Below are 22,701 nucleotides of genomic sequence, written 5' to 3'. Positions count from 1 at the left end.
TGCATCACAGCACACAAGCCTACACGGTCCACATATTTCAAATGCAGCTTGTAAGAATGCAGTGTATTTTATTTTTCCACACTGTATGCCGTAAAGATGAGAGTGAGCTTTTTGCCAGTTTCACGGATGAAATACAGAATTTTTTAAGACAATGGGAAGTAATCCAAGACAGAGATACAGATGTATTAGACAAATCCCAGACACCAAATACTATTAACGTAATCATTAAATATTACACTGTCTGGTCAGGGAAAGACAAAATCAATGCAACATAAATCACTGTCCCTAAACAAGGTTGCTATAAAACTGTAATATACAATATTAATTAACATTAGAAAGGAAATTTATGTTTTTAATTTCAGAATTAACTGGGAAGAAATACCTTAACACTATCCACTACATAAAGTACGATGTTCAGTGCCTAATAAACAAAAACTTAATCCTCAAGGGATGGATGGATTTATATCCTGTAAATCACCAGAAAAAAATAATACATTGTCCTAGCAAAATTAAATAGTATATGCATGCATATACTGTATAGTGCACAGGACACCTATTGTGTATATTGGTCTCATATGGCTTGAAAATTTATTTTTTCAAGTGGGTCTAAAAGATGAAGCACCTATATTTCAGACTGTAATCATATATATCGTAAATGGGTGATAGTATTTAGTAAACTGGATGATAAAGACATGCCCCCACCCCACTTTTTTCTATCTTTCCAATGTATCGCAGGTGAGTATTACTGTATTAAACATACAAAGGATTGTATGGATTAAATGTCTGGCACAGGACAGTATTGTAGGAAAGACAGGATACACACCAAGTACGAAAAGTCAACAAGTCAACACAACTTATATTAATTACTTAAACCACTGTTGAGCAAAACTGTCATAATTAAAAATAACTTGTGCATTTCTCCCTTTCAGCCAGATCTATCGAAATAGCAGTAAACATAGCGCAGCCCTGCAGATACACCTCTGAGGCCACTGAAGAACTGTATCTTAGCAACGTAAAAAAAACCCAGGGCTGCAGCAATTTAATTATTAGGAATAGGGCTGTATGGACACTGTTCACTTGAACCCTTGATCTACTATTTTTGCAAGAAGATTTACTGCATCCCTTATATCCCCTTTCTATTTGTCTGCTTCATCAAAAAAGCCATTGACTTTTCACAGGAGGTTCTCACAAAATTAGCAAAGCTCCCCTCACTATGAAAGAAATAATGAAATGGATGTCTCTTCAATTTGCCTCATTGTCAAAAGCATAGTCCTTCACATTTCTTTACAAGAACAGAAATAAATCATGTGTCACACACAACATAAACCTGTCAAGAATTTTAGAGTTGCCACATCAATCTGCCAATCATGAAAATAATAATTCACTTTAAGATTGTATGGTTAGTCTCTCACAGTGCGCAGAAACATGCTACTATTCTGTTTCGAGCTTGACTCATGCACTTGACTGTGTGATTTGCCTTGCACTGTGAATTCGTGCGCAAATACCACAATCCTGGAGTGCGTGCTTCCACCCAATGTTTCTCTCTGCTGATAATTTTGGATTTCCATGTCGACATCACATCGAAACATCAGCAAGTTGAATGGTTGTGTTCACTGAAGCTCCTGTCATATGGACCCCAACAATCCTCCCTCCTTGAAAGTCACTGAGATCTCCTCCTGCAGCCACTCTTGCCAAAATTACAGGCAAACAGGCCTCCAAGCACGCTGGGATGTTGTTTGCTTAATTTACACATGAGCCAAACGTGTGTGGAAGTCCACACTTTCAATATACATGGTTTTCATCATTTACCCAGGAATTTTCATTTTCTTCCACTACTGTAGGTATGTCGCTTATTCCAGACAGCCCTTGGAATGACAAAGTACCCCCTTTTCTCAGTGTTAAATGATTTTCTCCCTAAGATCCATCTTTGTCCTCTGTTGATGCTGAAGAAATCCTTGTGGTTGACTTTGTCAATGCCTTTAAGGTTTTTAAATACTTTAAATCCAAATTCCCTCATTGTCTTCTCAGTTCAAGATTAAAAACATTCAGTTCTTTTAGCCTGAAAATGGAGGACATTCCCTGGAATCATAACATCTACTGTACATGTTGTTATCTGTACCGATTCCAGACCAGCAATTATCTTTCTTGGATCTTGCGGGCCAAAACTGTACAAAAGGTTCCAAATGAGGTCCTACCAATACATTCTTCTGTACATCTTCATTGTCCTGGATTTAAATTGTGCATTTTGAACTTTGTATCCTAACACTGTTGTCCTCCCTAATAGTTCCTCTGTCTAGAGGAAGGTGCATCACCATAAATACCCAAGTCATAGGAACAAAGGTTTACCATGCCAATAAAAAAATAAATTTGGACATCTCCAAGTTATTGGATGTTTTCCCCTATTCTCTTTTTACAAATCAGCTCTTGATTTCCACCCAATGCAGCCAACTCTAAAAATAATAAGCCACTGTCTTCTACTCTGAATACATAAAGACCTAACAGAGCCTTATTACTGGAGAACAGTCTGTTTTTACATACTATCACTATATTTAGTAATGACAAAGTCCAGAAGCTCCTAGTTTTATAAATAATAATAGAAAAAATGGCCTCAGTGTTTAAAGTAATTTGTCTTATCCGTCAAAGACTCCAAGAAATGCGTCCTTAAGTACTCTGTGAAGCTTCCAACAAACTCCCTGAAGCCCTGGATAGGTTTTCAGAGGTGGAAAAAAAATCTATTTTTTACTTTCATGAGGAGCCTTTTTGTTGCAAAATATTTTTGTTAACTTGCTGCTCTTTGCGACAATGTCCAATGTGAGGACCAGTGGCAAAAGACTAAGGCAAAGTGCAGAAAAAAAGACAGTAAGAGACAGCTCTGCACTGAAAATTTAAAATAAGTTACAAATGCAGAGTCAGTTCCCTATGCACTAAATAATGTTGGCAGGAAAAAAACCCTGAAAGAACCGACATCCCTCTCAAAGTTGACAAAAAAATAAAACATGCTGACAACCAGTATGTAAAAAAGCAATATCACTCATCTTTCTTGCCAGCAGCAGAGGCTTTTACATCTAGCACAAGCATGCTGAATTAAAAGCAGCACATAAAGCATGTGGAGGCACTTGGCATAACTAGGCACACTCCTGTATACCTCGCCCATCTGCCACAGCCCCAGAGACTGCTGCTCCCCCAGGCGTCTGGCTTAGAGGAACCAGGTTTTTTGTGTAGCGAGATTTTTCTGAAGCTAGAAAATAAAACAAACAGGGATTTTCAAAAAAAGGGGTAAAAACCAACAACAACAAAATATGGGATACTGAAACAAAAAAGCACACACAAAAAAGGTGCATTAATAATTCCGACCTCTTTGTAAGGGGAACCTACGTGGCTGGTCAGTTTAGTGGAACATACAGAGTATACCGTGAATCCGCCGAAAGACATGGCATTCAGTGCAATAAAGGGCTAAATCCTGTTGCTTGTATTTCTGGAAAAAAATACCGCAAACTGTTGGATAGGCTCAATCAAACCTCCCTCTATCAAGAAACATGTGAAAAGGCTTACACATCGCTTTAAAGTGAAATAACACAGACTTCAAAGCAAGAAACAAAATCAGTTTTACAAATGATTCTTTTGTTATATGCCACTCATGACCGGGATGTGGCATATCATGCCGTGATCATTTAGAGATGGGAGGAAAACCGGTGAGCGCTATGGGGAAAAAAAAAAGCTTTGCGTGAACCCAGGGAGAATACGCAAGTTCCCACACAGTCATTCTGGAACTAGGAGGTATTGAATGAAGAATTAACAGCAAAGCAGTATGAAGTCATTTATTTTCTGAATGCAAAGATCCTGATGGCAGCTTCTGGTCCAGCTGCGCTGAGGGCGTGTAGTCCTCCATCGGGTCTGCGGCTTGGGCAGTCCTCTAGTCCTCTACATAGTTTGCTCCATCCCACAGGAACAACGAGGGCTTGCACTGACCCCCTATCTATACAGGGCTATAGGGGAGCAATGGATCAGTGTTCATGTCTCACCCCCATCAGTACCCAGTATGCCAGTGGAAGTTAATGATCTGACTAATAGTCTACATTCTAAATTTCATGAAAGGAGTCTTGAAAAATCCAAATCCAAGTCCCAAAGCCAAGCTGTAGTCATGAACCACAACAGCCCCATATAAGTGTAAGGTATTATTATTAACAGCCCCAAAGAAACTTAAAATATTCACAAAAAGCAGTCCGTAACAGGAGGCTACAAAAAGAAAATGAGACCAAATACATACAACTGTGGCTTTGATTCTGAAAGTAACCTACATTACTCGAACTGTCATTATATCTGGTGGTTCCAAAGACTTAAGGAAGTAATCAAGTTGGCATGAGTGAACTGTCACTGACAGGCTATTTAATTAGCACTGAAAGTAACCTGAAAAATGACAAACAATACTGTTATCTGCATATGCTGAGTAAACGTCATGAAAAAATCCACTATTTAATTAACTATATTGTGGCATTGGGAAATTGCAGATGTTACTTTTAGAAAATCCTGTCTCATCTCATTTCACGGTAGTGCTCACATCCTAAGCTTTTTCCCTGATTTGAAAACCAAGCCTATAAAATGGAATGTAACTGAAAAACTCATTAACACAGAACATCAGCCAAGTCTTATAGGGGCCCACTGTCTTGTGTTCGTAGGCATCCGTTAATTAACAGAAGCCTTTACAAATCTGTCCAATCATACAAATAATTTAATAAGCTATTTAATTTAATAGGACTTTCGACTGACGTGTATTCAATGAATTATTGGAGAATGGAAACTTTCATCACACTTTTAACTGTTTAAATGCAATGCTTGCAGCCAGTCTTAAGTCTTAACAGTTCTTCTTACTTCTAGCAGTCAATTATTGCACATATAGAACAGGCAGTCTGGTTTCAAAAGAAGGCCACAGACAATATCAATAAATCATAATTCTGCAAAAAGCAGCTCAAAAATTGATTTTACTCAAATCTACAATAACTTTCATTACAAATATATAGCTGATCTTTTTTCTATGGGACTTAAATTGGTTTCAGTTTAAATGGAAACTTAATGGACAGTGCATGGAGCTTACTGGAAAGTTATCTACCTCAGTATTCTTCATTTATAACCACTAACAGCATAAGGACACTTCTTTTCTAAACTTTACTCAAGGAAAGCAAGACCTGGGTTTAATGGCTGCTTTGAAAGCAACATCAGCGAACAGATAACTAGTGAGAAATATCCAATTAGGAGCCCTCTTTTCATCTGCAGGCTCTATCTTTAGTGGAATCAATAATTTTTGACGAGAGTGCTGAGCACAGTTTTGTGTATCTGGTTGTGCTGGGTTCATGCCTACAGATTCTCAGAACTATTTCACAGATTTTGCTGCCTAACAACATAGTGTAACTCACTTGAGTAGGTGTAACTACAGTACATGATCAATCCTTAGGAGCACCTTTGTGTACTCCATAGTTATTGCCAGAGAAAAGTAAGAGCAGAGTGGATTGAAGCTATCTTCACACATCTACTCAACTTCGCCTAGAGATCTGGCAAATAGAACAAAAATATCTCTCTTAGCTTTATACTCTATGTGGGGTTTTGTAAAGCTTTGTAAATATTCCTAAAAAATCTTATTCCCTCTTCTGGAATTCACAACATGTTTGAAGAATGTTCACAGAAATATATATTTTTTAATGTACACAAAACTATTGAAAACCACAGCTGGGTAAAAGATTGTTCTGAAATTTAAATTGAACTCAACAGCTGGTTGAAATGGCAGCTGAAGACCTGACAACCTATCTTCTTTCTTCTTGCAGTACTGCATATGTAATCGGAGATAAAACATTTACATTTCTTACAAAAGTGAGGTCCCACGTGAAACCGGGGTTCTCTCAATATTTTACCTATTTCCTAAACTCAAGTCTGGTTTCGTACAAAAGGGAGTGATAAGGCCTTATGTTAGAGAGGCATGCCAGCATCGTCTTCTCCTTATAAAACCCTGTGGCACTGTACAACTCTGAAGCACATCGGTGCCCAAGGACAAGAGGCAAACCCATATGTTTAAAAACAATGCTAAAAACTAACAATACCAATTCCATACAAAGGAAAATATATTTAAATCTAGCATAAAATACATTTTTTAAAATAAAGGCTACTTAGAAAAGAACAGTGGATCTACAATTGCCAAAGTCCCACTAACCATAATAATTTATCCGTAATTTTAAAATCCATCTTGATTGCTGTAGAAAAAGATACATTTTATCAAACACTTTCAGGTGTAATGGAATGCAGGTGCTATTGAGCATGTGAGGACTGCATCCCACCCACAAGTTACAAATGGCAAACCTGCTGCTCAGTGCAAGAGTTTCTTGGTGTTCAAGGGAGAGGGGGAGGCTACTTTAGGAGAAAAAACTGATAAACATCCACCCCTACAATTTCTTACCAGTTTATCTAATTGGGGGTTGTGGGAGCCAGAGCCTATCCCAGCAGGAAATGGGTACAAGGCAGGATACCCTGTAGAAGGGGTGCCAGCCTAATGCTGGGCAGATACAGACATACACATTCTCACACCCAGGCCACTTAACATACCGGTATGTCTTTGAAGAGTGGGAGGAAACTGGAGCACCTGAAGGAAAACCACATGAACACAGGGCAGAACACACACACACTCCTTACAAATAACGCCCCAGGTCCGGAACTGAACTGTACCACTGTGCTCTCCAGCTGGCAAAAGTAGGATTTGAAATGTATGCTTGGCAGATGGGTCAAACCTTTTATCTGGTCCATGCTCACAGTGGACACCATGGTTATTTCCATTTCAGCCATCTTTGGAAAAAGGTCTTGGATATTCTTGCAAAAAATATTTTTTTTTAAAGCAGTCTGTGGACCACAAAGAATGCAGATCCCTAAACAGATCCCCTGTGCTAGGGACCTTTGACTTTGCTATGTGATTCAGTAGACAAAGATAAAATATTTTTTTCACGGATTCCCATTTAATTATAACCCAAACATTGGAGCTTAATGGATACAAAACTTATAAGTGTATCCATGGCAACTAAAGAATACAGAATACAAGGCAATATAGTGGGTCATTAGCTGAATTGTCAAGTCAGAATACAGCTTGATCCCTTGTGCCTGGCTCAAACAGTTACTCAAATGACATTTCAGTAGTAAGCTATTATTTTAATTTGACGTTCAGGACTGAATATAAATTGATGCTTTCCTGTGTGTGAACTAATAATTACCACAGAACATATCATTAATCAAATACCCACTCTCCCGTAGGTTGACGGGCAAAACAAAACCAACTGCTTGTTCTGTAAAAAATTCCACTTTCATGCACGATGCTAAACAAAAGTCTAAAAGGGCAAAAAACAGCACTTTAAAAACAACTTTCAAATAATTTGAAAAGTATTGTAGGTAACATGCAATTTGGAAAAGATGTTCGTCTTTTCAATCATACAGTGTGCTCATCCCTGAAAGCCTTCTATTAAAGAAAGAAAGATTATACTTGAAGTTTCACAGTGACAACATACAAAAAATAAATGGAAAAAATATCCCCTTTTTAAATGCAATGTTATCTAATAGGTGACCAATCCCTGAAAGGAATAGAAAAATTACATAGGTTGTCTTTTAGCGGCAGCATGACAGATAGCTGATTTCTGAAAAACAATTTTAGGTGCTTCATTTTCTTTCTGCAGTCTTATATGAATAAATATTTTTAATTTTCAGCAAGCAGTTTCATGAAGCTCAGGCTTGCCAAGACTACAGTAGGGGTTTAGTGATGCATTAAGTACCATGTGATGTGTAGCATTACAAAATGGAGTGTAAACCTTCCAATAGCTGTGAAGAACGTGATGCATGCCTAAATGCGGTACACAGTTTGCCACTTCATCGAAAGACTATGAAAATCTGCCTTTCAAACAATCTTCGCCTCTTGTGATTGACTGATCTGTGAGGTACAACAAGAACTTCACCACAAGATCAGCAAGCATATTGTGAAATCGTTACTCAACGAGGTACATATAATATTCCACACGCTTTTAGAACATCATTGTGCCCTTATCCTGAAACGCAAGTTAGGGGGATTTAAGGTTCCAAAGTTTCCATTCCAGAATCATTGCACATAATTTGATGGCTGCTAGGTGTAGCTTCCGCTGTAGCACATCCTTTATCAAACGATGATTATCACATGATGTAGGACATACCTACCAAACTGGGGACAGAGATTCAAATGTTCTTTGAAGGTCCACCTGTACGGTAAACGGGTACAATGACAAAAATGACATCAGATCTTGTTGATGTCATTAAATGACATCCTTGAGGAAGCCAACTTTGTAGCTCAGGATACATACATATAGTATATGGACACGTCAGAAAAAGCTTCACTTAATCCAGTTAAGCGTGGGTCAAACATGGTATACAATATTAGAAAACAAAACTAGTTATCACTTTGATTTAGAGGAATCAAATTCTATTTATTATTTATAACCTATATTACCTAAATATAATACTCAATTGACAACTAACCTCTGTCAATGGTTAACTAACAATGTACTGTATTAATATTTGCCTTGTTGTTCTCATATAAATTTGACATTAATACATATTTTAGTATCTTTATATACAACAGGATTTATGAATCATGATTTGCAACACTTGAACTAAACCATTATCCAAAGGAACAGGTCACAGTGTGACATGACAGATGTATTTAATGAAGGAGGTAGGGGTAGTTGTATGCTATGCCTGGCTGTAATAAACAAATTCAGAATATAATGCAAGACACACAGTAAGTAAATTTATCTTTAGGTAAAACTCTCTCAAAGACCCCATAATAAAATTTTCCATTTAGGAAAAGCTTAAGCTGGATACATAAAAGAGCAAGTAGCACATTTTACAGGAAAACCTTTGACAATTGGATGGGTGCATTTAACATAATACAGAATGTGATAAATGGAAAACTGTTCCAAGAATCGATTCGAAGGCCACCATTTTAGATGACTTTGAAGAGATGAGTCACGCTGCAGTGTGGAGAATATGTATGTTAGGAACAAGACCTCTCAAAGAGTAAGTGTGAAAGCCTCACAATGCAAAAAGAGAGAAACCTTCCATGGGTAAGAATTTATGTGTTGCACTGTGAAAGAGAGTGAACCTTCAGTGAATGATAAGCACTAGAACCACTTACAGTACAACTTACATGAACAGCAGTCTAAAAGAAAAAATAAATAAAATTATGCTGTTCTGTCTAAACTGCAAAGATTGGCCCAGGTGTGTTAAATAGTTTCTGACTGTAAATCCTGATACAGAGTCTAAAAGTGAAAACTGGATCATCTACAGAAATCTAAAGCTGTTTTAAGTACACCCATACTCCGGCGTACCTAAAGATTCTGTACCAAACAACTTCCTTACACTTATATAGTATAGTGCTTTTCTGGACACTCCAGTTAATGCGCTTTACAGGTAATGGGGACTCCCCTCCACCACCACCAATGTGCAGCCCCACCTGGATGATGTGACGGCAGCCATAATGCGCCAGAATGCTCACCACACATCAGCTATCAGTGGAGTGATGAAGCCAGTTCATAGATTAGGGATTAATAGGAGGCCATGATTGGTAAAGTCCAATAGGAAATCCGTCCAGGACTCTGGGGTAACACACTGAGGATGTTGCAAAGCGAGTACAAAGTGAGACAGAGTAAAACGGTGTCATGGTAAAGCCGGGCACTTACTCCACAATATTCATCCACAGAAGGAAATTATCGCACCACTTATACTCTTTATGCATCCAATGTATACTTTTCCTAACTTGAACATTGTATTACGGGATTCTACAAAAAGATGAATTTATGTACCGTATGCCAAGTCTCATGTAACCTGGGGATAAGGTGCGATCAGAAATAAAAGTAAAACATTAGCATCACAGTGTCTCTCTTCGTCTCTTTAAATCTTCATCAGTTTTTGGCCAGAAAATTGTTTCAATACTAATGTGGAAAATTTTACTACTGGAAAGTTTCAATTGTCTTAGTCAGCAATATGGGCTCTGCCAAATGTTAAATCCAACTTGTTTGGCCATCTCGGTCTTTAAACTCTCAAACTCTTTGGGTTTAAAGGGAGATGGCTAGCTGCATTTCCCCAGTTCTGCTTTCAAATGTTATTGCTGTTCATTTACCGAAATAGATCTTAAGCAACAGCTGTTAAAACAAGTTAAAAAAATAACATGGAGAAAGTGGACAGATCATAATTAGCTTCTCTGAGATATCTCTGCAATGTACAGCATTTTGGAAAGTTACTTTTAAAAGCACATTAAACATTGCTTGTGTAGGAGATTACTTTTTAATGTGAACAGGAAGCAGGGGGAAAATACTTTAAAATGATCACCTGTGTGTACAGATAGTATTAAATGTAATACATTACCCCTTAAAAGCAATTTCTTGCAACTTATGTAAAAAAACTGGTTCCTTAGTATAGTGTTTTGGAACATAAGTTATTATTAATAGTAACGTTCCCCTGCATTTAACAAGAAATAGTATGGGACCCAACGTCCTTGCCCCTTCTGAGGAAAATGGCTAAAAATAATTCTAAGGTATGAGTGGACAAAACACACTTGGAGCTCTAGAGACATACAGTACAGTATTTATGCAACACTTACACTGCGCGACTATGAGAGCACCTAAAGAGCAATTTATAACCCTTCTCTCTTTGGCTGAAATCCACTGTCAGTTGTATTAAGATAAAATGACCATGTGTCCTCAGAAGCTAAAATGGTCCTTCCCCACACTACTGTCCCTTTGAAAAGCAGGTGTGGAGCATTGTGGAGTTGAAGGCCCAGGGGGACTACAGCATTAATTTGGGCAATCTTGTTGGGTGAAAAGGTTTATTCAGCTGTGGAAGGCATTTCTTGTATGTGCTTATAGTGCTTAGGTGTCTGAGGTTTTACATTGTGAATTACAGAGACACTATCATCTGTTGGGATCAACTGGCAGCACAGAGAAAACCATAAATTAAGAATTAAGAGTGAATATTGAAGGTTGAAAATCAAAGGTTTAAAAAAAAATCTAATCTCTTCACTCATGTATCAATTTTGTCTGTCTGATTACTTTTATATTGGGCCCTAATTTATAAAGTCTAGACAGAACATAGTGCCAAAAACAACTTAAATGTTTCTGGTGGAATATTTTTTTGCACAAGTAGAAACTAAACACGGAAAGATGTACGGCTCATAGTTTAAACATTAAAATAAACACGGGAAGTTTATTACCACAGAATGCTAATTTGCATAACAATGCAGCACAGAAGCTCACATTTTACTGGAATCGTTTCAAATACATTTGTAACAACTGAGCATATCAAACGACATCAATTCCTTGTCTTTTTAAATTGGTAATTCTATTTAAAGAATCTAAATAATGAACAATGTGCACCATGCTCAACTGCCTGTGTAATCACCCTAGCAACAGTCAGCAAATTAAATGAATTTGAGTGAAAGGACTAAAATCTATAGTTCTCTTCAAACAATCCAAGAGCAGGATTTAGTGCTCTCAGAGAAACTGAACACATTTCAATATTGCACACGAAGAAATGTACCAGATATTGCAAACAGAGAGACAAAGGAACTTCACACGAAAGTGAATATGCAGGTGTTTAAAGCTTAATACATGCGCCGTTGCCATTAGTGTTGAGTTTAACTTTCTGTTTCTGCCTGGCACTCAGCCATTCATTCTTTCACATTTAGACAAGCCTAGCACTTCCATTTAACTTACAAAGCCTTAGGCCACAAGAGAGAGCAAGCATTTCACACTCAGCTTTCACAAGTACGAGATCACTATTTCCAGACGTGCTGTGCAAATGTGTGTAGATTAAGGTTTTCTCATGTATTGTACTAAAAATAATACTTTTCTTTCCGTTTATTGTTTTTGGACAATGCATTTCTACCAGTTTTAATCTTTTCCCAATGACATGAACAACCTTTTTTGAGGACAAAAATGCTCTGAGATTACAAATGCAGCAGTATTTTTGGTGCAAAAAAATGCACAATTCACACTGAAACACGAACTATTGGGACCAAGTGAAAACTATGGGAAAGTGCGCCACAGATCATAAGACACTGTTTTACACAATAGGCAGTGGGTGCCATCCACCCCATGTTGCTGAAGCTGGTATCCTGGTTGGATGAGACCCTTGGATTACTTAGATACTTACAGTACAATAAAACAGGCTGCACAGGCTCCCTCAATAAAAAAAAAAATCTTCAATTATATTCATAGAACAAAAGTATTTTTTTCTTCTGTTGCAAATATTGAAAGAGGCTCTTTTGGAATTTTCTCTATTGGTGGGAAACTTGGACTTAATATTTTATAGAATGGTGTTACTTGAACAAATATAGCTTTCAAATATAATGAGTATGTGCACAATTTCTTTAGTATAACCATGTATTCCACCTACACAAACTCGAAATGAAATTGATCCATTTCTGCAAGAATGTCTGTAACCATGTGGCTTTTTTCTTTGAAAATGGGAGGGAATCTGAGCACTGGGACAAAACTCACGTGAGCACAGAGAAAAAATACGGACAGGCAAATGGAATCAAACTCAGAACTGGAGAGCCAAGAGGTGGGTGTACTATCCTGCCACCCACATGCATGTCAGGGGAATGGGGTACTTAATTCTAATACAATACTATTTATTGATGCCCCCGGGAAATATGGAAGAAACATGCTGCTGTCACCATTTCTGAAAAGCTCTAATGCTTTAAAGAGCCTTTCCCTGCTTTCTGATATAGTACTGCAACATACAGAACACCATTTCATCTCAGATGGCAGCTTAGGAAAGAAGACTGTTCCATTCTGGACCACTGCACTTTTTAACCTGCTGCTTTTGTATTTTGAGTTACTATAGGGTCCTTCTACAGTATTAACTCCCAGTGTATAAGATCTGAAAGAAACAAAAGTGATTAAAGCGGATTAGGAGTATAATTACATAAATTGGAGCCTCTGAAGAGTTGAAAGTGGGGAAATTACAAAAGCCTTGTATGGAAAAAAAAGCTTACTTTTACAATACATCTCACAAATACAGCATGTGCACGCTCATTACTTTGTGAAACAATTTACTATCTCCTTCAGATCCAGGATATAAAGATACAGTATATATAATGTTGTAGAATCTTTACAAACAACCGAGGTCTCAGAATTAGTTCCTGGAAGACTTTGTCTTCTGGTTTTTGTTTGAAACTATTCAGTTTAGAACAATCTAATTATTTCCTAAGTTTTACATATACGATTGCTCCTAAGATTATTTGTAATTGATTACAAAACAATCACTTCAAGCAGCTCTTATCTATAAATCATTGATTATACGATTTCTAATTAATCAATTAGACCAACTATGTGAGATGGTGTGAAACAAAAAAGAAATGAAACAAGGTACTTAAGGAATTAGGTTTCAGACTCTATATCGAGCACGGTTTTCAAAAAACAAAATGACTCAGCACACAAATCCAATGAGCATTTTACTAGCCACAAAGCTTGCTTTATTGAGAGATCCTCAATCAGAACAGATACCCAGGCTACCGATCAAAGAAGATCAATATTTTGTTTATAAGAGCTGGTGAAACACAAGAAAAGGAAAATAAGAAAATGTGCATTGTTTTTCGTCATTATGTAAGCAAGTATTTTTAGGCACCATAATGTAATGGCCCTCAACAGCAAACACTGCATTCCCCCGTTTCCATTAAAAACTCCTTGAATGCATATTACTAGCCGCCAATTAAGACAATCCAATGGTACCCAGCTGTGTGATCTAGACAGGCAAGTCTTTGATGAGAGGGAGGCTTTTAGCTGTTGTAGGGATGGAAATGTGTTCAAGGGCTGTGATTACTAATGCATTACAAACCTCAAATAAGCACTTACTGCTCTAGTGCCTGTAGTTCATATCTTATCAGTAGCTAATCTGCCTTAAGTAAATGGCTTTAACTACCTTGCTTTTAGAATATTTGAAGATGTCATCAGGCCCATGCCAGACTGATTACATTTAAGGTGCAGGAAGAGAAACAAAACGTAAACATAACACTTTTGCAATCTGTGCAAACCTGTGACTCTTGGGCATTTTACAATGTTCTTTCGACTAAATGGATTTCCTTCTGTACATAATAAACACAATTGTACTGGGGTCTTTACTGAAACTTTAGCCAATGTTTTGAGATTGTGCTTAATCCTTATATCTATTTTGTAGATTAAAAAACAGCCTTTTACCTTTATAGGTGGATACAGAGGACGAAAAAAAGAGCAGCATCAGAGAATTAGTCGATCACATTCGATTCGCACTGGGTGCTCACATGTTCTTTACCATGATCATGTCTTTGAGGATTCTGATCAACATGAACAAATAACAGCAAAAGTTATTCAGAACAGTAGAAAACAAATTTATCAAATTGTTTATGTTCATATCCTACGTATACTGAGTTAGACTTCTACACAGCAGTATAAAACCACTCAACTTATCTTGTCATTGATCTTAAAAAAATGCTTTGCTACAGCTTTTAAAGCTTTCATTTTACACATGGTTGTGTACCTTTCTTGGTCCAGTCAGGTTTAAATGACATTAAATTTTTGACATTTTTTGTGCTCTGTCATGTACTCAATCAGAATTATATTGAAGCCTTAAGCCTGCTGTATGACTGAAGAAATAATACTTGTAGTCCATGAAACAAACAATGAAAGATGGTGAGAAATGTCTATAATAATAGACATATTTTTTCAGACTCCTCTACATTCAGCTCTAGAAACAAATGTAATGGAATATAATCAGCATCCATTCACAGTATGTTAAACAGGGCTTTAAAAGTACAGTATGACTAATTTCACTAGTTTAAATCACAATGCCTCATACTACAATAAGAATATTGTGAAATGCTGGAAATGGAACCTTTATTGAACCAAAGCTTTGAAGGTGATAATAGTGTTGCTCAGGTGGTGTAATAATATTTATTCCTCAGACGAGACACTTTTGAACTTGACAAGCAGGGTTATGACTGAAACCTTATTTTTCATTTGAGGAAATCTCAGCTCATTTATTTAAGTATTTAAGTCTATGCATCTCTCTGCTAGAACAAAGGAAGCAGCAACCAAATTATACAAAAGACTGACGTACGCAGCCTAGAATGTACCTTCATGAGTCATATAGGGGTTCCTCCCTTTAACTGTGCTGCAGCTCCTGGGTGACTATAGTCAGAAGCTTCAGGATTCACCCTATCTGACTGAGTCTATGACCTGATCTACACAGTTTGCCTTTAAGTGTGCACCCAGCTTAATCAAATATGTTAGAGCCTATACGTTTCCACTGAGGAGCTTGTGTTAGAGATCCCTCTGAGGGAAAGTCTTGAAAGTCACCCTCAACCAATACTGGAGGCATCAGTAAGGACCCAATTAAAGGTCTTTTTCAAAGATTGACGTAACACATTTACTTTACACAAAAGTGTGAATTTGAAAACATTATCAGTTAAGAAAGGGATTATAAAAAACTTCCATAGACTTAGAACTAGGACATGCATCTAAGTTGATACAAATGCCATTTTTTTTTGTTTGTTGAAACATAATATAGCCTTGGTAAGATACTTTTACTGTCAAAAATGGAATCATGAAGGATGCAATTGCACAAAAAAGACCCCAACTAACCAACACTCGACTTTCTTTGTTCTGCTTGTACACAGCAGAATGCAATTTAACAATTACACATGACAACCGTGAAAAAACTGCATTAGTAAAGGGCAGCAAGGTTGGTCTAAAACATGAGATAAGTTGGGACAGGTAAAGTTCAGGCAAGTGACACAGCAAGCAATATCTGCCCCAGAAAAAAAACATTTAAATAAATATATCAGCAACAGAGAAGTGCTGCATTAACAGAGCCTAATATAGTCTCTCCTTATAAAAAATATGAGTTATGTCAGGAAAGTTATATATTGGAACACAGAAATGTATGAAAGGTAGCAAGTAGGAAGAGGCCATCATCCCACTGTTTAATGGTTTAGAAGGATGAACAGTTCCATTTAAGCAAGCTGTTTATTGTTTTAGGTTTCAAATACATGGATTAGATCTAATCTCAAACTTCTTAGTTCCAGACTGAATAGATTTAGCTTCTGTATCTGTCTTGTATATAAACATTTCCTGATATATCACCTTTCTTTGAATTCTTTCTAAGGCTGTTATACTATATAATATTTGTGGTCTAAATCATCTTGAAAGTGTACAACAGCTGACAGCGTTCACAGTGTCTCTACCTAGATAACCAACTGAAGTAAATGAAACATCAGGAGTTACTCTTCAGCTACTTCAAGAATCCCAAAGTAATGCAAAAAGGGCTCATTAAAGGACAGCTCAGAGGTAAGATGCTGGGACTCTGTGCTATAATAAGAACAAGTAGTTCTGTCCGTAAGAATACTAGTCTGGAACCAGTTTAAGAAAAACAATGAGCAAGCTATCAGACTTCAAAGCACAAAAATCAAGCTCTACTGCCGGAGCTCAGGTTGTCTACATAAATATTTTTTGGATGGGCCCAACAAAGCTGAAGCACAACACTGGCTTGGTTTGCCAAGGTTACAGTCCATTAATGTTGTTCTTCATTTCCCAGACACTGCGTCTGAGTGGCTGGCTTCCATGACAGAGAGTTTCCTAAATAATGCTGCAGCTACACCACTGATGACCAGGCACTGAAAAAATCCAAAGGGATTAATATTATGATTTTCCTTCCTAGAGTTTCACAGTGGATTAATATGGGAATTTAAGTGTTACACCACATATTTTTCACAAGATAAAACCCTTTGGAGTGAGATTTAATAATTGGAACAAAAAAAATCTGTGTACCATGCATTTTTAATTTAATTTTAATGAGCATAAAAAATCTAATCTTGTAGGATTTTCAACACTTTCAAGAACCTTCCTGAGTCAAAAGACTGTCATAAATTTAAAACAGACGTTTTGTCCAGAGATTTCCATTTTATTCATTCTTGCAGAGCTTTACTGTCAAACAGCATTTCTCTACTTCAAATCTCAGGAGAATTAATCTCTGTTAATGAGTCGGTGGTAATTAAAAAAACCCAACAACAAATATTTAGGCCTAAGAGTCTTAATCAATGGGAGATTCTAAAAAATAACTCCTACCCCAAGAATTAAAATTAAAATCATGGTATTCCAGTTCATAAGAATAATTTTGTGTATATTTGAAAGATTTCAAAAGAACAAATTTCAAATTTGAAAGATTTCACAGTTTCCTAGTTCTATACTTGTCTGGAGTGAAGATACACCACTAAATTACTAAAACTGACCACAGGTCTAACATCAGATCTCTTGTTAAACTGAAATTTATAAATATAATTGGGCGAGTATAGAGATGGACCCCCCACATACCATTACAGCAGAAAAGCTTTCAGCTGGAGCTCAAGCATAGGCATGATCCCTATCTCCTGGAAACAACACATAGTCCTGACGTCCAGCTGACTATCACAGACTGCAACTGGGTTAAGACCTTAGTCAGAAGATCACATCACAACACACAAGATAGCAGCAGACATCAGCACTTCACACACGTGTTTCAATGATCACTCACTATCACTGGCTAATGCCCCAAACCCGACATTAAATCAATACAGGTGTAAATCAATATTATTTTAATGTGTATTTCAGCTGAAGGAAGCGGATCAAAATATGGAGGTGCAGACTCCTGTAATTTTTTAACTCTGCAATCAAATCAACACGATTAAATTTGCTTTTCTTCCAGCAAAAAAAACAAAACAAAACACGTTTATTTTCCAGAGCTCTGAACACACTGTATAGGCTTATTTTCAAGCAAATGTTCTATTGCAATTTGTGTTAAGTATGTGCATGCATGCCCTGGTGCATGTCAGCTGACCTTCCGATAGGCAGCACGGTGGCAGTGCTATTTATGGCTGCACCACGATCAATGAAATCTGCACATAAAACGTTATTTGCCTACCTTGTGCTATCGCTATGGATTCAAAGCGGTGCAGCTCTCTTAGCAAGCAGGTCCGCTCGGTGGGGTGAAGGCTGTATATAAACTCTCTTGCTCCCTGTGGAGAATTTAATGGCTCCATGGGTTCCTTGTGAGGGTGGGTGCCGAGGTCCCGGCCCTGAACCAACAGCATGGGCAAAGGCTTGCGGACTGGAGGAGACTTGTTCCAGCAGACCCTCTCCGACATCAGTCCGGGCTTCATGGAGACGACGGGCCGCAGGGCTCTCCGCAAACATGGGAGTATCATGATGATTTCACAAAGTTGATGTGTAGAAAACTGAAATAAAAAAGGAGTCAGCCATAGATGGGTATGGGCTCGGTATGATATTTCGATAATTATGAGACAAAAAATATTACAGAATCTAAAAGCGACGCAATTAGGAGTTAGTCAAAATTAGTACAATATTGTCCCGTGTTACAGAAAACAGTACAGTATTACGACTGTCCTAACGATTACAGACACTCAATTCAAATAGCATGGGAACTGAGTATTTTAAACAAGAATATATAACACACGTATATAAGTTGTTACCTTTGCAGTCAAGCAGCCGACATCAGAAGTTTCGCACCAACTGTCCAACTCTTCATGTGAAAAAAAACCTTTCGACGTTAGCTATTGTTTCTTTAGAAGAAACATCGATTTGCATATATTAACAGAATTAATAAAGATTTCTGAATATAGTTTCCGGTATTCAATAAATTCATACGAAGGTGGCTGATGCGTTCATGTTGCATAAGAGAACGACTGATACATGTAATATCGCCTCTCCGAATAAAACTAGCTACCAGGCTGATCTCAGCAGTCCATTTTAACAGCCCCAACCCTGGAAAATTTCGCCGTCCCGTGAAGATCTCAGATTTCCTTCAAGCATGGAATAATGTATGACGCCTCCGTTCATTGAACGTGGTGAAATCTAAATTTAACCAATAATCCTTCGTCCCAGAGAACTGTGAAAGGGGGTAAAATCGATGAGTCAAACTGAAACATTTCCCATTTTGAAGATTACTTTCCACTAGCTCGGGTCCGCTGCTTTCCTCGTGATGTAGTTATTTTACGCGAAAAGAGCCGAAGATTTCATACAGATTTGGCGTTCTTTGTCCCTTTTGTGTTTAAAAATTAGTTTCAGACACCTTCACGCACGGTCATTCTTTTCTGATCTGAGGCAGGTGTGACTCGCACACAACCAATCCCCCTAACCCTTGTTATTGATCTGACATTTCAGCGGTACTTTCACATACCTCCCCCTGTGGAAAAAGGGAAACTGCATTGTTGGGGATGTATTTTTACAAATCATTACGAGAAAGACGTTTTAGGTACGGACCGCATAACGTGGACTACAAATCCCAAAATGCAGTTCAACCGCAGATATTGTACGGGAGTTGTAGTATTTTGAGTTTTCATGTAACAAACGCCTCTGCATTTACATTGGGAGAACATTATAATTTAAACTTTAGATATAAACATACAAAGTTTAATTTATTATTTATATTATAATTTATTATTTTTTGCATGTGTCCTTAGGTTTTATGGTGAGAAAGCAAGGCCTTTTCAAGTATATACACAAAGTAGGTAAATGCTGCCACCTTGAGTAGCGTATTATCTTTTCACCGGCCACAGTGACATTTTCCTGATGAAGTGACAGAATCCGTTTCTTGCAACTGTTGTGCTTACGGTATTTAATACTGATGCAAGTCCTGTTTACAACACAAAATCATTAAAAATGATACATATTCAGAAACCATATATCTTTTTTGAAAATAATTTACACTTTTAGAAGATGTCCTGCATTTTTAATTTCATGAAATGACCAACTATATTATGTAATGTAATATGTAGAGCATGCACAATTCATGCATTCTATTTTTATATTGTATTTGTAGCATTGTTCTGCTTGATTCATACAGACTTCCAATTCCATGTTACTATCATAAAGTGGAATTAGTCAAAATTATTTTACCTGCAAAAACATCATATTTATTCATATTTAAAAATTGAGAGTTGGAGGCTCTACATTCAAAGGGATATGTATGGACCAAGCCAACCAGCTACGTTATCCAAGTCAGTACCCTGGCTTCTTTAAAAAAAACACTGGAAACATCAGCTTTCAATCATTGTATCACTTAAATATTTGATTTAAACAGGGCCCACACTACCTCCACTAATGAATTTACAGCCAGACAGGTTTACCCAACACTAACTATACATAATTAACTGCATTTTTTTAAACCTTGCATGTTCCTATCTGTCCTCATGATCTGTGGTCTAATTTTATAGTAAAAACGTCTTAATTGTGAAAAATATGACCTCTGAAGTAATTAAAAAACCTGGATTTTTATATTTTATAAAGCTAAAGAAAAACTGTAGTTTAAGGTATTGAGATGTCTCTGTAAAAGTCTAAAGTTTCCTAAAAAAGGTACAAATTGAACACCTTACAAGACCATAGCATGCAGCTCATTCAGACACTAGACAGAAGACTTCACACGCAACTATCAATATAATATTAAAAAATCTTTACTTACTTGTCAAGATTCCCAAATAATTCAGTCCATTTCCAAATACTGGCATTTCTGAGGGCAATTTTAAATTATGTGTGACATCTAAACAACATCCTTCCTCCTTAGAGGTTATGAACACTTGCTTTTCATGTTTTATGATGCAGTGTAGTCCTAACGTGATCACCTAAATGTTATTGCTAGTGTTCTTAAATAAGAATGTATATTGTTATATGTGCCTGGTAGATTAGTTGATTGAATCTGCTCTTCACTTCACCTCAGTAGAGTAGTTATTTAGGAAATTCCAAAATGCACTCAGGTTCAAAGCGCCCTTCAATTTCAAGTTTAACCTTGGGTGGGTTGGCCTTTTTACTAATTTACCACAAGAAAAAAAAACTAGGTGGATTATGTTAAACAATATATTTCCATTATTTATTTTATACATTTCAAGGAGTAACATTTTTTTGTTTCCTGAAACCAGGTACTTTAGACTCCGAACTAAAGGCTGTCTGCTAGAAATCTGGTCTAGCAGCCTTGTGCAAAATCAACACTCTAGATCACTTCTGAGAGCAGGTGAGATCACGGTCTGATGTTATATCTACTATATCAGTAATTTTATTTGTACTACATAAAGTATATGTAAGTATGAATATATAATCTTATACTTACACTGGGGGTCCTTATTGAAATGTATTATAATGTATTACTTTTAAATCCATAAATACATTAACCTAGGATGGTGAAATGTTACTTTAAATTACAGAATTTGTTTTTTTTACCACAAGTGAGGTCACATAAACCCAAAACTGTAGATTTACTTTTCACATATAAATAAAAAATGTAGCCATAGTATTCTATTCTGTCAATTTGCACATTTAAACTAGAAGAACCCAGTTTCCACTGCATTATATAGAACACAGTGGACAAGGAACTCTTACATACATTATAGACCACCCTTAACAGTTATATTTACAGTTTGAAGACTTACCTTACTAGAAAGGCACCACTATCTCAGAGATATTTAACTTCAAGCCCATACCAGCTTTACTTTGTGTTGCTTTATGATATATTCATGAAAATATAAAATAGAACAGTGTTAAAATAAAATATTAACCCCACAAAACAAATTAACACCTCTATTAGAAAGCATCAAGCACAGAAAACAAAACAGAAAAACTACAGATTTACAAGATATTAGTCTTAGGTTTTGTACACCTCTTTATAAGGTTTAAAATTCTTCAAACCTCTCGTGGTCAGGAACAGTACTCTTGGAATGTTCAGAAGCTAGAAGAATCCGAAAACATCACCCAACAAAACTCCGCGAGTTAATGACAGCATAAGAAATGGAAACCAAACTTCATTGTGTTGCATCTACAGTATTTATCAGGTTAAAGTGAAAATTTAACGTTTATTTAAGTACCAGAAATATTACTTTGAAAAATGAGTTCATATTTAGCTTCTGTCAGTACCAACAGTACAGCTAACTGTTCCTTTTGCTAATAGTCTTCCATTACTACAGTGCTACCAAATGTCAACTTTCAAGCAAAATGCTAATTCATATAGCACATTTTTTCACATTAAGTACCATAGAGTCAACGGCCTTACAAGCACTTGTTTATGAGCACAGAGTTATTCGGCTCCCTTAATTTATCCATCCTTGCTCATTCTAATCAAGTTACCAAAAGCATATTCAGACAGTACTCTATTCCTGTGACATGGGCATACGTCTTGTTAGTCTTTAATTGAGCAGTATTTAAGGTCTGTAGTTAACAATTTATCCAAACCCTGGCTTCAGAATTCTTTCCTGTACTAACTTACAGTAGGAAGGAAAATACAATGTAAAAGCAACAAATTAATCTCAGACTGTGACAAATACCTTTCAGGACCAACAGGACTTCACACTGGATTCGATGTTGTTTCTCCACATTGCAAGTCACTCAGCAGAAATCTTGACATACTTTAATACATATCAATCATAATGTTACTTTATGTATTCAAGTAATTTCTGACATTTTTTTAGCATTTTATTGATCAAGCTTCATGTCTTCACATTGCTGACCTCCTGTGGTTAATTGTAGCTCTTGCAAACAATTTTTAATTTGATAAGCATTAAACAATATAGTAAGGACAGTGTATCCAAAATGCACTGTTAAAAAAGAAACCATTTGTACAGTAGCTTGTTTTCTG

General features: G+C 36.8%; 1 protein-coding gene across 2 annotated transcripts in view; it reads right to left on the bottom strand.

Moving 5' to 3' along the window:
* tmem65 (transmembrane protein 65) overlaps window positions 1-19,288 on the bottom strand; it is a 34,647-nt gene extending 15,359 nt beyond the window's left edge. The window contains exons 1-3 of one of the 2 annotated variants that reach the window (XM_015357565.2): window positions 18,554-19,288; window positions 17,986-18,298; window positions 3,146-3,238 (exon numbers count right to left, since the gene is read on the bottom strand). In XM_015357565.2, the coding sequence (XP_015213051.1) occupies window positions 3,146-3,238; window positions 17,986-18,268 (376 nt within the window). In that variant the 5' untranslated portion in view covers window positions 18,269-18,298; window positions 18,554-19,288. The remainder of the gene's footprint in view (window positions 1-3,145; window positions 3,239-17,985; window positions 18,299-18,553) is intronic. The other variant, XM_006635938.3, reaches the window with a different exon arrangement.
* Between the last annotated feature and the right edge of the window lie 3,413 nt (window positions 19,289-22,701).

Source organism: Lepisosteus oculatus, chromosome 10, assembly GCF_040954835.1.
Source record: "Lepisosteus oculatus isolate fLepOcu1 chromosome 10, fLepOcu1.hap2, whole genome shotgun sequence".
Lineage (NCBI taxonomy): Eukaryota > Metazoa > Chordata > Actinopteri > Semionotiformes > Lepisosteidae > Lepisosteus > Lepisosteus oculatus.
The sequence above is the reverse complement of the archived record's forward strand: the minus strand, read 5'-3'. Positions and strand labels throughout refer to the sequence as shown.